General features: G+C 40.6%; 1 protein-coding gene across 1 annotated transcript in view; it reads right to left on the bottom strand.

The window, feature by feature from the left end:
- The window catches only part of ell (elongation factor RNA polymerase II), a 36,367-nt gene extending 22,666 nt beyond the window's left edge, over window positions 1-13,701 (bottom strand). Inside the window, exon 1 of the mRNA XM_023843676.2 lies at window positions 13,388-13,701. Within this exon, the coding sequence (XP_023699444.1) occupies window positions 13,388-13,522 (135 nt within the window). The 5' untranslated portion in view covers window positions 13,523-13,701. The remainder of the gene's footprint in view (window positions 1-13,387) is intronic.
- Between the last annotated feature and the right edge of the window lie 819 nt (window positions 13,702-14,520).

Raw genomic sequence — 14,520 nt, 5'->3', positions numbered from 1 at the left:
AAGGAACCTTACAAGTCCCGAGTGTCCATTTCAGACAGCACAGGGTTCTGGTTGTTCCAGAAGTGACAGTGACATATTTATCCCTGACAGGGTGTCCTTTGGAAGGCAGAGCTAGCACAGTGCACCAAGAATGGCCAGATGCCCCCGCTTGCATCTAATGGCTGAAGTGTCAGGACAACAATGCTTCTAGCAATAGGGTACACCCCATCACAGAGGGTTCAAACAAAGTGAATCAGTGGGCTTCCCAATCACCAGACTTCCATGTCATGTGACTGCTACACGTGGGTAACAGAGTGCTGGGGTTTTTGTTACATTAATAACAATAAATCACTGATAATGCTACTGCTGTGGCTGTCCCAGTGCACAGCACATGTTGGTCACGCTTAGAGAAATAACGTACAATGGTCTGTACTTGCATAACGGACCATCTGCATTGTTTTTGCTAAACAAGCCACATGCTCCACCATTGCAGTGCAGTACGAGAATCCAATCCAACATTTATCATGTTTAAAAGGAAACATTTCTGCGCATTAAAAATGCAGAAAAGGCCACCAAAACGTTAAGCATCACAGCTGGACCCAAAAGGAAAATCCATGGCTCTTCATTCACACGGAAAACGCAAGCCGCAGTAACAAGCCTGTTCACCATGTGCTGACCAACTGAGATGTTCCCAGGGAGATTCGTTTTGGTCTGGGGCTGTACGGCATATAAATAGCAGCTCTTAGCAGACATCAGGAAGCTGGGCATCTTCTTCTCCATGCAACAGGTTGCGCAGGTATATGAACGAAAACCGAAAGTGTCTGCGGGCCAGATGGCCAGTCCTTTGCCAGTAAAATAAAATTTAAAAAAAAAAGAAAAGAAAAACTGACTTTCCTTATAATTGCTGCTGAGGCAATATTATTGGAAACCATCACAGGCATGCAGTCAGTGCGCATGGTTGTCATACCTGGTTGACTTCGGGCCAAAGGAATCACATAGCAGCAAAGCTCATAAGCTACGGCACTTGAGAGGTCAAGCTTCATAGGGTAGCACAGTTGTGCTGGATGTGATCCCACAACAAAAGCAGTTTATGCACATTAAATTGGCCATACAAAAAGCATGAATGCCTGCACAAACATGCACTCTGACAAGACGCGTTAAGTTCCTGCATGCTGTACTACACTTCTAAAACATCACACACTCTCCAAACCTGTCTGGAGGTTCTTGGGATTTGGCCTTCAGGCTACTTTTGAGGCTCCCAAAAAATTAATTTCACAGCAATTTCATGAAGAGGTTTTGACTTAAAATTCTCCAGAAACTCTCCACATTAGTCCCCTATAGACCAGATGAGACTGCACAGCTCATAGATAACTGGCTACATGAGAATTCTATGCATTGTTCACCCCAGGGCTAACTCAGGGGGGCCCAACTCCAGTCCTGGGGGGCCACAGCCCTGTGTAGCTTAGTTCTTTCCCAGCTCCACCATAAATGATTCAGCTCAAGAGCTGTGTGGTCATTAGCACAAGGAATTGAATCAATTGTGTTAAATGAGGGGAAACCCAAAAATGTGCAGGGCTCTGGCCCCCCAGGACTGGAGTTGGGCACCCCTGCCATAACAGGATATGAAAGACAACATTTTTCTCCCAACACAGTAGCTTCAGTAAGCACCGAAGGAATTCTAAAAAGACATTACATTTTAGGGCAATTTTGATGTCCCTCTGTTTCGATGTTTCTAGTTAACAGGAATTTTTAAGAATAAATTTAAAAAAAAAAAAGAAGACTACAAAAAATGTGGCACACATTACAAAGCATATGTACGCTAATTTTTATTTAAAAAAGCTTAAGTAGTAAATAAAACTACACATGATCCTTTCTTGAATGCAATTCTAAGGTCAGAAGGAACCAGTGCACACCGATTTCAGGAGTAGATAATGACACAGCGAAACAGAGAATAGCTCTGGCCACATTGACTGGAGCCTGACCAGTGAAAACAGGCTGCAGACTGAGCCATCAGTGCTCATGGGGCCAGAGAGTTCATCTTCCACTCTCACTCAACCCCCCACTCACAGAGCACGACCCTAAGCCCTATCATTCGAATAGGCTGCTGACATGAGAAAACCTGAGGGAGTCAACCCATAGCTCCCTGACAGAGGACAGCACACTGAACGCCCTCGTTTGCCAGGGGATCTCACGTTGTCGACAACTGCATATGTACTACGTCCAAGCAAACAATCAGACGGAAACCATTACCAGCTCAAAGATAACTGGCTACATGAGAATTCTATGCATTATCTATGAGCTGTGCACCACAACTCACCAAGAAACAATTAATACTAATATACTGCACTACGTGTGCAGCATCAACTCTAGAAGTGAAACTAAAACAGAAGCTGAGTAGCATAATACCTCCCTATCAGTGTGATTAGTTCTAACTCACACTTCTCCCAGAATTAATTCTTCTGGGTCCCTCAATTACCACATACAAATCAAATGTCACCAGAGTTCAGAGGCTCAAAGTTGAATCCCTCAAACAGCAGCAACTCCAAAACAAAAACTCCCTCCAACTCAAATGTTTTTCCTTGTGCTCCTGGGTAAGGCCATTACATTCCGCCTGGATTAAAGTCCTGCAATAGAATAGACAGGAATAGCCAGGCTTAATATTCAATCCTCACTCCCATGAACAAGTCTATACACCAGTTGTGCGCCTCCATCAAAGAGCAGCAGAGATGTTTATGACCAAGCAAGGGGTTTCAGGAATCCTATTCAGCAAATGGCTGAGATCAAAGCTGATTATTTTATTCATATAGGTGTAAGGAATAAACAAATATGTTTATTAATAACAATATTCTTATTACCACCACCGCATTAGGGTGGTAATAAGCCTCCTTTATAATCAGCTACACACAAACACATGGTTCTCCTGTAAAAAGACTAACTTAAAGTAACTGCTTTAATGTACAATCAAGATAAATAAGTCTCTCTCTCAAACACACACACACACACACACACACAATAATGACTCATTTGTGAATGACAATACCACACCCAGGCCATTCCAGTCTGATGCGTTTTAAAAATCACAATGAAAATCAACTAGCTTGCCTGAAACTGGAACAGTTTTAGCATTTAGTTACAATACTTTCTTCAAAAAGCACAAAACACTGTTCCGAGTCAGCTGGGGCAACACCTGTATTTTCAGCAGGTATGACAGACACATGATTGGCTAATTGCACCTTTTTGGGAGATACAAATAAAGGTCAAAATGTTCTACTTTAAATATGAACACTTTGTACAGATTTATGTGTTGACACATTCAGCAATATTTTCAATTAAGTTACTTTTTTATCTAAGGAGTCACAAGGAACAGATTATACAAGTGTAAGGAAGTTAAAAACAAACTGCTTCATGAAGTGATGGGAAAGCCGTCAGTGGTAACTTACACCACTGAATGGTAACCAGCACATGTAATACTCAATGGAAAAAGGACTGATGACTGTTTTTAGTGTGGGGGGGGGTGGGGGGGGGGGGGGGGTGGAAGAGATGCTGTAGCTCAAGTCACCAATTAAAAATTGAACAATTTCCACAGCAGGTCTCAAAGTCAGCGGTTACAAGTTTTCCTAGTAATTTTCTGCCAAGTGATGTTGTCAACTTGTCTTACACTGTTTAATATGTTGATAAATGCAGTTTCATCTGAGGTTTTAAAAAGGGAATTTGTATTAAACTCACCTGGACAGCAGTGAAACATAGAACTAGAAAAGTTCATATAAAAGTTTTGTTTGAGAATTGGTAGAGAATCTGGACCAAAACACACACCAGAAACTAAATGCGCTCTGGTCTCAGGTCAAATCATAGCAACTTTAATGTATGGCTCTATAATAGATGTCCAGGTCCAGGCAATAGTTTTTTATTTGAGCTTGAGTGCTACAGTTACCCCTGGAACAGGCAAAGATGTTCTAAACACACCGAAAGGGTCACAATATAGTGAACGACAGAGAAAGTCCCATTTCCCTGACTGTACCATTTCCAGAAAAACACCAAAATTACCCTGCACATGCAATATGGCTTTTATCAAGTTCAGAACATCAGGTTCGGCAAGATTGGTAAGCATTAAATATGACCCACAAGAATCTAATTTTTTTCCCGAAGATTCAGAAACCGCAATGAATAACAGGATATAATGAGGACGGAGCAGCTGTTGCCTGTAGCGCTCCGGAATCATCACAAAGAATCATTTGAGTTGAGGTCAGAGGTTATAAGAACAGACAGGCTCTTTTCAGCCATGCTGAAAACATTCATTTCACTGCACCCTTTTCAGGGGCAACGTAGTGGTGTACAGGGCCTGGAGCTATCTCTGGAAGAGGTTGAGTGTGTCAGCAGCACACGTGCACACAAGGGGGGGGTGGGGGTTGTATTACGTTGTAATATGTTTCACCTTGTGGCAACTGGGCATAGATGGACATTGAAGAAGTCCCTTGGACAGAATAGGTTTGTTCGTAGGCTTCACCTGGTGTGACAGCGCAATCTTTGACAGCATCTCAGAACGTAAGGGCACCCGGGCATGTTCCATGTGAGATTAAGATTGGAAGTTGGAAGAGTTGTCTAAACCAGAGAGATTCTGGGGCCCATTGCCAATTGAACGCACTTTAATTACAGCTATTCAAAAGCAGACACAAGCAAAGGCAAATGTGCCGACTCAGTGGAAGACGCCATAGTGTGAAATCACAAAATAAGACCCAAGTGAAATGCCAAGAGGAGCTTAAACAAACCTCTCAAGTTCTGTCTCAAAACTAATACTCAAGAATATGGAGAGATTTGCATATTTGAACATTTACTACTTGTCTGTAAAGGAGATGTTTTGTGGGCATGAGCATATCTATCTTTTGGTGGGGTGAAAAGACTTTTCAAACTTTTTTACATTATGTTTCGTCAAATTTACACCAAACCTACTCCCCCCAAAACCTTAAGAATGGTTTTGTATAAAGAACAAAATGCAACACATCCCATACACTGTCAAATAAAGTATGATTTACTGGTTAAAATGTAATAAAAACCTGATGTCTTGCACGGAAGCCAAGAATAACTAGGGCATCGCTTTACTTACTGATAGTGGAAGACTCCGTTCCAAAACATACTTGTCAATCAACACTAAGGAACAGTCCTCCTCTCTGCCAAATTTGGTTTTGAGTTCTCAAAATTACAGCATCCCAGATAACTGACACAAAAATTCTTAACTGGCCCCATCTAAAATATTTCTTAAACCGAGTCCTGAACTTTGCTTGACTGTTTCGGTACAGGTGTGCCATTAAATTTTTGATTATGCAATTCTTTGACCTAACTAGACAATGTCTGCTAATGAATAACTATGTGACAGAATGCCTAGGCGCTAGATGCAGAACCTCCATTTTTATTTAGAAAAAGAAAATGCATTAGGAAAAGCAAAATACCCCAGGTATATTTTTTTATTATTTAACAAACGTTATTAATGCTTATAAAGGGACAAAACAGTGACAAACCTATTTTTTTTTTACCAATATTAGTATAATGTCGGCCAAAGCATGAAATATAAAACAAACCATCAATACGGGCTTTACATTTTCGTAGTAAATTGACAATGAAATGACCATTTATAAAACAGAAGAACTGTAACAGAGGCTATCAAGGTAAACAAGCACAATGGTTTATTTTTTATTTATACATTGATTACTAAATAGGAAAAAGGAAAGGGGCCATACACAAGAGGCAGTGAATGCGCCAGGGGCTTCCTAAAGCACTTTACAAGCACAGCTCACTGCCAAGCCTATGATTAGCACGGTCATGCAAAGCTTTTCAGTTACAAAGCAAGGCTCATTTTACAATTAACCCTTTAAACCTCTGGATTTCTCTTGTACAGTTTCCACTGGTTTTATAAAGCACTTTAATGTACAAGACCACAAAGGATGCACATACAAAAGTCAATAGGAAAGGATTCCTTCTGGTCAAATCAACTGTGCTATAACACACACACACATACACACACACACACACACAAAAGAAGATGTCAGAATGTGTCATGCAACATCTGAAATTCAGTGATCTTGGTCTCCCTTGTAACAAAGCACATTATGAGAGGAATATTTTCAAGATTTAAAGTTGCTTTTTAGTACAGTTCAATTATGAAGTGCATTGTTAAAGTAAACTTGTACCATAATCTGACACACACGCCAAATCATATAGACAGAAAAGCAGAGGAGTATATGAAAGTAGCTGGATATGAATTTCACAAAAATGTAGCATGAAGAGCTTTTACCTGGGCTCTCTCTGGTCAATCCATTTCTATTTAAAAGCAAGAAACCAGTAGGACGGTTTCATGTATAATTAAAAAAAATGGCTGCTAGTTACCTATGAAACTCTTGGATATCAATGGTGATACCAGATGTTAAACCTCAATTACTGAGGGGAAGACAAATGCATTCCATAATTGTTAAAGAACCTAAGTCTCGGGGTCATAGCATCCTAGAAAAATGAAGTGCAAGTGAGCATTTACACAAAACAGACATTTCAGCTGGAACTGAGAATTTGTATGAAATAATGCTGAAAAAATTGTTTTAAATTCACAAATGTTAAAAAAACAAACAAACTACCAAATACATAATTTTGCCACAGTTTAGCAGTTAAAACTAGATTACACCATGGGGAATCATCCTTTTTTGTGTGACCACAGGAGGTGGAACAGGATTGAAAGCCACACACAGATCAATTCCAGATTCAAAGATCACTGAAGAGGCAGTTTGCAGGGTTCACAGGGTCCAAAAGAATGGCTGCAGGAGCCAGAATAAGGTGACATCGCAAACTGAGAAGGACTAGCTAAATGATGCATTTGAAAAAGGCTGACAGGACAAGACAGTTTTTGCCATGTTACACTTTTGAGCAGCCACCGGGACAGAAGTGAAGTTTTTGCCGAAAACGCCCATGGCGATTGACATTCATGGCACAAACAACGTGCAATACAATCAATGACATTGTAAATGGTAATGGCGTGATGTGAGCATTTCTGAGATAGAAGGGTACAATGATAATGGGCTGCTAACAAATGCTGAACAGTGATTTGAGCCACACTCATCAAGCAGAACTGTTGGCACCCAATAAAAAATGGCATTGCAGAAAAATAAAAGAAAGAAGCCCTGAACCAGCATCGTGATAGCGGATTAAAGAAGCCCCACTGAGGTTTTAAAACTTACGCGTCATGTTTTAGAAATTCACGCAACATTGTCAGAATACAAGGGCAGCTACATTATTAAATACATCCGCAGAACACTTGAATAAGATAACAAGGAACCTTAAAGAACAAAAAAAAAGGTTCATTCTAAAGAGGGATATGATAATTCAACATAAACTGAAACAGTGGTTTAATTCTGTAATAAGGGATACACTGATCCAATATGGAAGGTCATATTCTGACTCAAATCATGTATCGGGGATAATGGGGCTGATCTATGGGACCAATTTGTTAAATTAAGTTCTACGTTATTCTATGTTTACGTACACATGCATGCAACACCTTGTGTCAGTAGTGCACTGGTAGGCCTGTACATTTTGCAAGAAGGAGTGTCAACATATCAAAGTGGGAGCTAAAAAAAATAAAAAACATTTGTAATTTTGAGGTACTTCACGCTTGAAGTTACTACGCTAACAAGTTCTATGGCTACTTCAAATGTCTGCAAAGCCAGTGTTTCTAGGGGCGGCAGAACCACTCCAAATTAGTACACAACTAACTTAACTCAAGCACCCCTACAAGGACCAAGGAAAATGATTAATTCAACCTAAGAAGCAGTTAACTTGATGAACTGCAAAGACGCGAGAAACTTCCCAGTAATAGTGTGAAAGCAACAAAAATAACAGAAAAGGTTCTCAAATCCATTATTCTGGAAGAGCCACTCCTGACAGTTGTTGAAAACAATAGCTTCCACCACCTGATAGGAACACTTGGAACCAAGGTTTAGCTATAATTCTCAGTTTCAGCTGCTATATTATTTTAGATTGAAATTTAAATTCTTATTTGCACTAAATGTTTACAAAGAATGTTTGATTCCTAAACGGCGCCATGTTTGTAGTCCCCAAGCGGCTTCACTGAGGGATCAGCACGAGCCAGTCGCTGAATAGGACTCCTCTGACAAAAAAACTTCTCTCTCGCAAACGGAATATCATTTAAAGAGGATTCATTCCGGAGACTCTACAAAATTCATGAATCCCCAGTTAGGCAAGTCCTAAATATTTCTAGGTAATCACTCCAGCCCTGTGGAACTAAATTACCAAAAAAAGTTAGAATTTTAGCTCTCTAGGTAAGTTTAAGGATTTCAGAGCCCAAAACCAAACTGAAGCTAAATTCATATTTTTAAAAAAAAGGTAGCAGTTAGCAGTTGTTAGCTTCTGCTAAATTCTTTAGAGGTTTATTGGATCAGCGTTATAAAATTAAACTTTGGAGTTAGCGAATTAGTGGTTATGAAGTTAGGAAAACAAATGTTTAAATCAAGCCTGATGTTGCCTTAAACATAAAAGAATCATCCCATCTTTTTCAAACTGTGAGGCATACAGTATCTTTATTGGAACTACAAAAGAGGGATTGGTGCATCCCTAACTGTACTACATTTGCATCAACTTAAGTACAACAAAATCGTTACCAATTGTTAGTACATAACTTCTGAATACACTGCCAATAATAAAGCAATCTGAACAGTTAACTGGAAGGCCTTGCACAGCAAGGTGCTGGCAACAGTTAGCAGCTAGCCAACATACATGCCAGTTGGAGGCAATTTCACTTGTGTCATGCAAATGTCACTTGAACATCTTTGTCGGCCTCACTACCAAATAGGCAAAGAATCACATACTTTGTCCCTGCTACATGGTGCTACTCCCTGTCGCACAGTAAATACCAGACAGATAAAACAAATTGTCAAACCTCAACTGAGGAACTGTACCATTCACAAAATCTATTTCTCATAATCTAAGCAGAAAAATGAGTACAAAAGGTAGGAGACAGGGTAGAATTTGCTTAAAATTACGCAGCATCAAGTGTGTGCACTGTAAAGGACTGCATCCAATTCAGGATCTTCCCCTGCCTTGAGCCCTGCACTACCCTGATGAGGCTCCCTGCAACACTCTATTAGATAGGTAGTTGAAAAATAGATGACTAAAAACATGCCACCACATTACATTACTGACAGCACTATACCACCTAGCAATCACGTCAGCCATAAAATTCTTTGCCTGTGGCAAAGAAAGTGATTATTTTTTTTATATCGTGATGTTACGATATCAATACAACGGAGTGCATCAGATTGAATCAACCTCGTCGTATTCTGTAGGATCCAAAGTTCTTGTTCGGTTCTGGTCAAACAAGACAACGCTGCATCAATAATGAGACGCTGCCGACAACCACAACCATGAAATGCAACAGTACAAATTTAATAGTGCATCAGACAATCACGGAGGCTGCATGAAAGGAAGCTATCATTCAGGCTGTAAGAACCCACTTGTTAATTTATCCACCTGCCGCCACAGGTCCACCCAGAGCACAAACATTTCAAAATTCATTACAGCTCTATAAATAAAAGCACATGGAGTGGTGCAAAGTTGTGACATATTTCTCTCAACTTTGAGCAAGGGGGGGTGGAACAAGTATACAAGAGCAGCACAGTGTGCTAAATTTTTAAATACCTCAAATGCATTACACAATATTCCCCGCCTCTCTCTCCTTCCATGTGTGGAGCACAGCACAGGACCAAGACAGCATTAAATGAGCTATATTTAGGAGGGTGCATGCTTGTACATTCAACATAGGGACCCTTTCATTCTGTATGCATGGTCCTTAGAGTAATCCTGCAACTTGTTCTCTTGGAGAAGTTTGATCACACAAAAGCCAAACCACCAGCATGTTGCTCTCTGTGATCAAATTCAACGGTACTGAAAGACTTAAGTTATGGATGAGCAGGAAAAATTAACCTGTACGCCCGAAATACTGTGAGGGTTCAGCAGGAAAGAATGCAGCCTTCGTTTTGAGAAGACAAAGGCAGATTGCCGTAACACATCACATTCAGCATTTATGAATATCATTTATTCCCATTTCCTTTCACTAACATTTTAAATTAATACTGGGTGACTACTGGTGATCACATTGCCAATTATGCACCCCCAGAAGTACAACTACAGGCAAACTTTCACGTGCAACAAACCTAGAACAGAGGTGAGTGAAGACTTCTTGAGTAGTTTAGCCAAGGTACATAGACCGCCCCCCCACCCCACCCCCACTCAGCCAGCACCAGCAGGCTGGAACACAACCCTCATCCTTAGCCTGGCTTTTAATCGTCTCAGCAGCTCACATTACTGCTTGGCAGAGGACAGCTAGTATCAGACAAGTCATTTTAAAATTGTCTTCTTATCTACTTTGCAGCATCAGAACATTGAACTTGAATCTGCGGCGTGTCCAGTGTCTAACATTACATTCCGCAATATGGCAGCTCAATGCACAATTCACCTGTCACTTCAATACACTACACATGCTCTACATTGACTTTCTACTGCAGGCTGCCCAATGTGCATGACTGGCTTGTGATTCTGGGCTGCCAGAAAGACGACCAAAATACTGTAATTAGGGATACACTGATCCAATATGGAAGGTCATATTCTGACAAATCATTTATCGGGGATAATGGGGCTGATCTATGGGACCAATTTATTCAATTAAGTTCTACGTTATTCTATGTTTACGTACACATGCATGCAACACCTTGTGTCAGTAGTGCACTGGTAGGCCTGTACATTTTGCTAGAAGGAGCGTCAATATATCATAGTGGGAGCTTAAAAAAAAAAAATTGTAATTTTGAGGTACTTCACGCTTGAAGTTACTTACGCTAACAAGTTCTACGGCCAATTGACTTCCTCAATACCATGTTATCTTCTAAACGATTACACCAGGCAATCAGTTATTATTGCCGTGTGTATATAGACACAATGTTGTGAAAGCTAGAAGAATACACCCTGGGTTTGTAGCCTTGCATACATAAGCTGGGATAAATCAGTTACATTTAAAAACCACAAGTGTCTGAATCCTCTCAGAACATGCTAACTGGTGGGGCAGACCTTCGCTGCAAAATTCATATATGGTGCAAGTCACTTTTCCGGACTGGTAGCAAATTCCTTGCTCATGAGCCTTTAAGCAGTATGTAGCTCTTATTACATTTTAAGCAAAGTAAGCAGAGTGAAGCACTGTGGGCTGGAGCCAGCGGTCTGCTAAAGCTTGACATAACTTAAAAAACATCAAAACTAATTATTCCTAAACACAACGATGGGTTCTTAATGTATGGAATATAATCCATTAAAAATGCCAACAACAAGATCATTTCATATGTATTGTCTTTAATGTACATCTCCAGGAGACAAGCAAGACAATGTAACAAGCACAAAAAATGAGAAATAATGTGTTCCATGTGTTTGAATCAAAGGCTGCAAAAATGTGTTGATGTGTTTCAAAAACATCCAGCAAAATTTGAAATACGTTTCTGGCTCAAGACTTCAATAGACTAACCAATTTTCTACTGCTTTGTGCTTCCCATTGGGGACTTTTTAAGAACAGGCAATGCATGCAAAACCCTTTTACCAAGTCAGCACTCAAAAAATATTCCACACTCCTAAAAAATCTGCTGTAAGACAGCTACTGTAACATAATACCAAAGTTAGTTTTATGATTAAACCTTAAAATCTGACATGGATTGGCATTGATGTATGCGGTCATACAAGATAAAAAATACAAATCACCAAAGTACACGTATTCAGTGAACTACGTATATCTAGATAAAAAATAGGCCGGCTGAAAATGATGACATAATACCATTTCATAAAAAGTCGTGTTGTACGACCGGTGTTCTGACAAAACATCCTACCTATCGAGACGTGCTATCGAGCCTTTCTGCGCATGTACAATTCCAACGTCTTGGGATTATGGTTAAGTTTTAGGGGTTAAGGTTAAGGAAAGGGTTTCAGGAGTTTTTGAGGGGTTAGGGTAAGAGTTAGGGTTAGGGCTATCGATTAGCACTACGGTAGGATGTTTTGATAATGTAGGACGTTTTGTCAGAACACCGGCAAATGTAGAATACAGTTTCAGAGACCAAACATACAAAAACGAATCATCTTCAAAGAGAAGAGGACTTTACCCACTGAAAAGAAATCTATATGTGGGATTAGCCAGGCGTAATAATTTAAACCGTAACTTTTCGCACAAAGAATTAAAGTGCTACAGAAAGCCTTCATACAGGTCAACTAGAAATCACAATCGGTCCAGCTCAGTAAAAGTGACTCATAATAGCTGGCGACTCATGCCATGCGCGCATTACGACACGACCGACGCAATCGCTGGGATAAGAAGGGAGGGGGAGGGAAAAAAAAGATTAAATATCTTGGTTGCCAACTTGTTGCTTTTTTCTGTCAACCGCATTGACGCCGAATTATTCGACTACTCCTGCCTGTAATAAGCGATAGAAAGTACACGGGAAGCGTTACGCGCTTTATAAATGTGCTCCAGTAAAGAAGCGTTTCTCGGTATCTTTTCGGGACTTGAATGGGGCAAAAAAAAAAAAAAAAAAAACAGGCTCGCGGCCGAAGTAGCGCGTGCGCTCGCCAGACGGCCACGAGCAGGCAGCTCGCTAACGTTTCTGGTCTGAATGGGAAGAGTTAACGAAAAGTACGTCTGCTTCTGCTACAACCACACACACTGTTCGACTGCCAATGTAAACGTGAAAAAACCACACAGGGAACCAGCGGAAAGGCATATTATATTCTTAAACTTACTTAGAAGTATTTAACTATCCTATATGGCCAGGAAGCTAAGCAACTAAGTAAAACTAGTTAGTCGCTGTTTGGGGAAATGAAGGTAGCTGTTCATTGCTAGCAACATATTAACACGAAAGAATTCTTGCAATATTACATTTTTACACTGGGATAACAGGGGGTGGGGGAGAGAAATGCGCTTGGAAATGTTATCTATACAAACAGCTGACAACCCGTTTCATTTTGTTTGAGTCATCCCCCCCCCCCCCCCTCTCTAAAGATTTGTCTAGCTAAACAGTTAGCCAGCTAGCTAGCCCTCATCCTGGAGCTCACATTATAGCGATTTAACAAGCAATAACAGACTAGATAAGGATTAACAACAAGGAAATTCCTGGAGGTTTTAAAACCCACGGTGATCACGTAATGTACCGCAACGTGCCACTGAACGCACAGTCATATAAAGCGAGACAGCTGGCGCGCTACCAAAGTGCAAACAGTGTGCCATGACAAGCCAGCCTTGGCAGAACAGCATCCACTGATAACCTGCCGTAGTCAGCTACAAGTGTAACGGCAAAGTTTAGGACGGCGACACCCCTGAATCCCCCCTTACCTTACTGCTCTGATAGCCTTCGAACGCTTTTAAAGCGCTGTCAGTAAGCTTAACGTGAAAGACAGATACGTTGCTGCCATTGCTCACTCTTCCACAGGACAGTCCGTAACACTGCTCCTCCTTCAGGGCCGCCATCTTGCTACCATTTCCACATCGCTCGCGCGTCCCCGCAGCAAACGCGAAACCCCCCTTTAGAATTCAGTGAATATTCATAAGTCTCGAGCTGGACACATGACGAGGTGGGTGTGGCTTAGCGGCATGAAATTGGCCAGAAATTCTATTAATCAGCAGAGGCATTACATCCCCGCGCCCCTTTAATGAATATGCATGATTGCGTGATGCGCGCGCAGGTTGCCGTGGGTCGGATGTCAGTAACTGCATTCCTCGCGATTGCTAGGAAGAGCGTCATTTATCCTTTCTTTCGCAGTCGCTTTCGGCCGGGATGGTGATGGTGTCACTAATTATTAATAACCTAGGGTGAAATATGAGAAGGCTCCTCCTGAGTTGTTTCACCTCCGGTCTCTGGGAAAATGCGGAGGATGAGAGGGAAAACATGAGGCCAGTGACTTGCGTCAGAAAAGCGTCAATGTATGACAGCTCCATACGGCTGTCCGGTTAAGAAGCATATCGCGACGATCTTTTCAGAAGCCATCCGTTTTGTCATTTTGATTAAAGAATAGAAAAGTCATGTACATTGCTTTATATTAATCCACATAATACTGCACCGATTTAATATAATGCTAACTGACAAAAATAAAACAAGGTATTTGTAATAAAAAAAAAAAACTTAAGATATTCTATCGTTCCATAATTCAAAAATATTGGTCAGGAAAGCATATACAGAAAATATATATTTTTTTAATTGTCCTCTTTAAGTATACTGTCAAACAGATCCTAGATTCCTTAGAAGGAACATTGCTGTCATGTGAAAAACATTCAAGAATCCTGTCACTGTGCCACCCACGATAGCAAGCCTACATTATGCTCACTTATTCTCTGCCTTTGCATTTCTATCTAATTGCTCTCTTTCTATATTCATGTCATCTTTGAAGGCTTAAAACATCCATTGTTATAACACAACTTTAAATATTACCAATTATCAAAAGTAAAAATTGCTTGCAGGAATTGACTAG

This window comes from Paramormyrops kingsleyae, chromosome 15 (genome assembly GCF_048594095.1).
Source record: "Paramormyrops kingsleyae isolate MSU_618 chromosome 15, PKINGS_0.4, whole genome shotgun sequence".
NCBI classification, from domain to species: Eukaryota; Metazoa; Chordata; class Actinopteri; order Osteoglossiformes; family Mormyridae; genus Paramormyrops; species Paramormyrops kingsleyae.
This window is presented reverse-complemented; position numbering and strand designations above follow the sequence as displayed.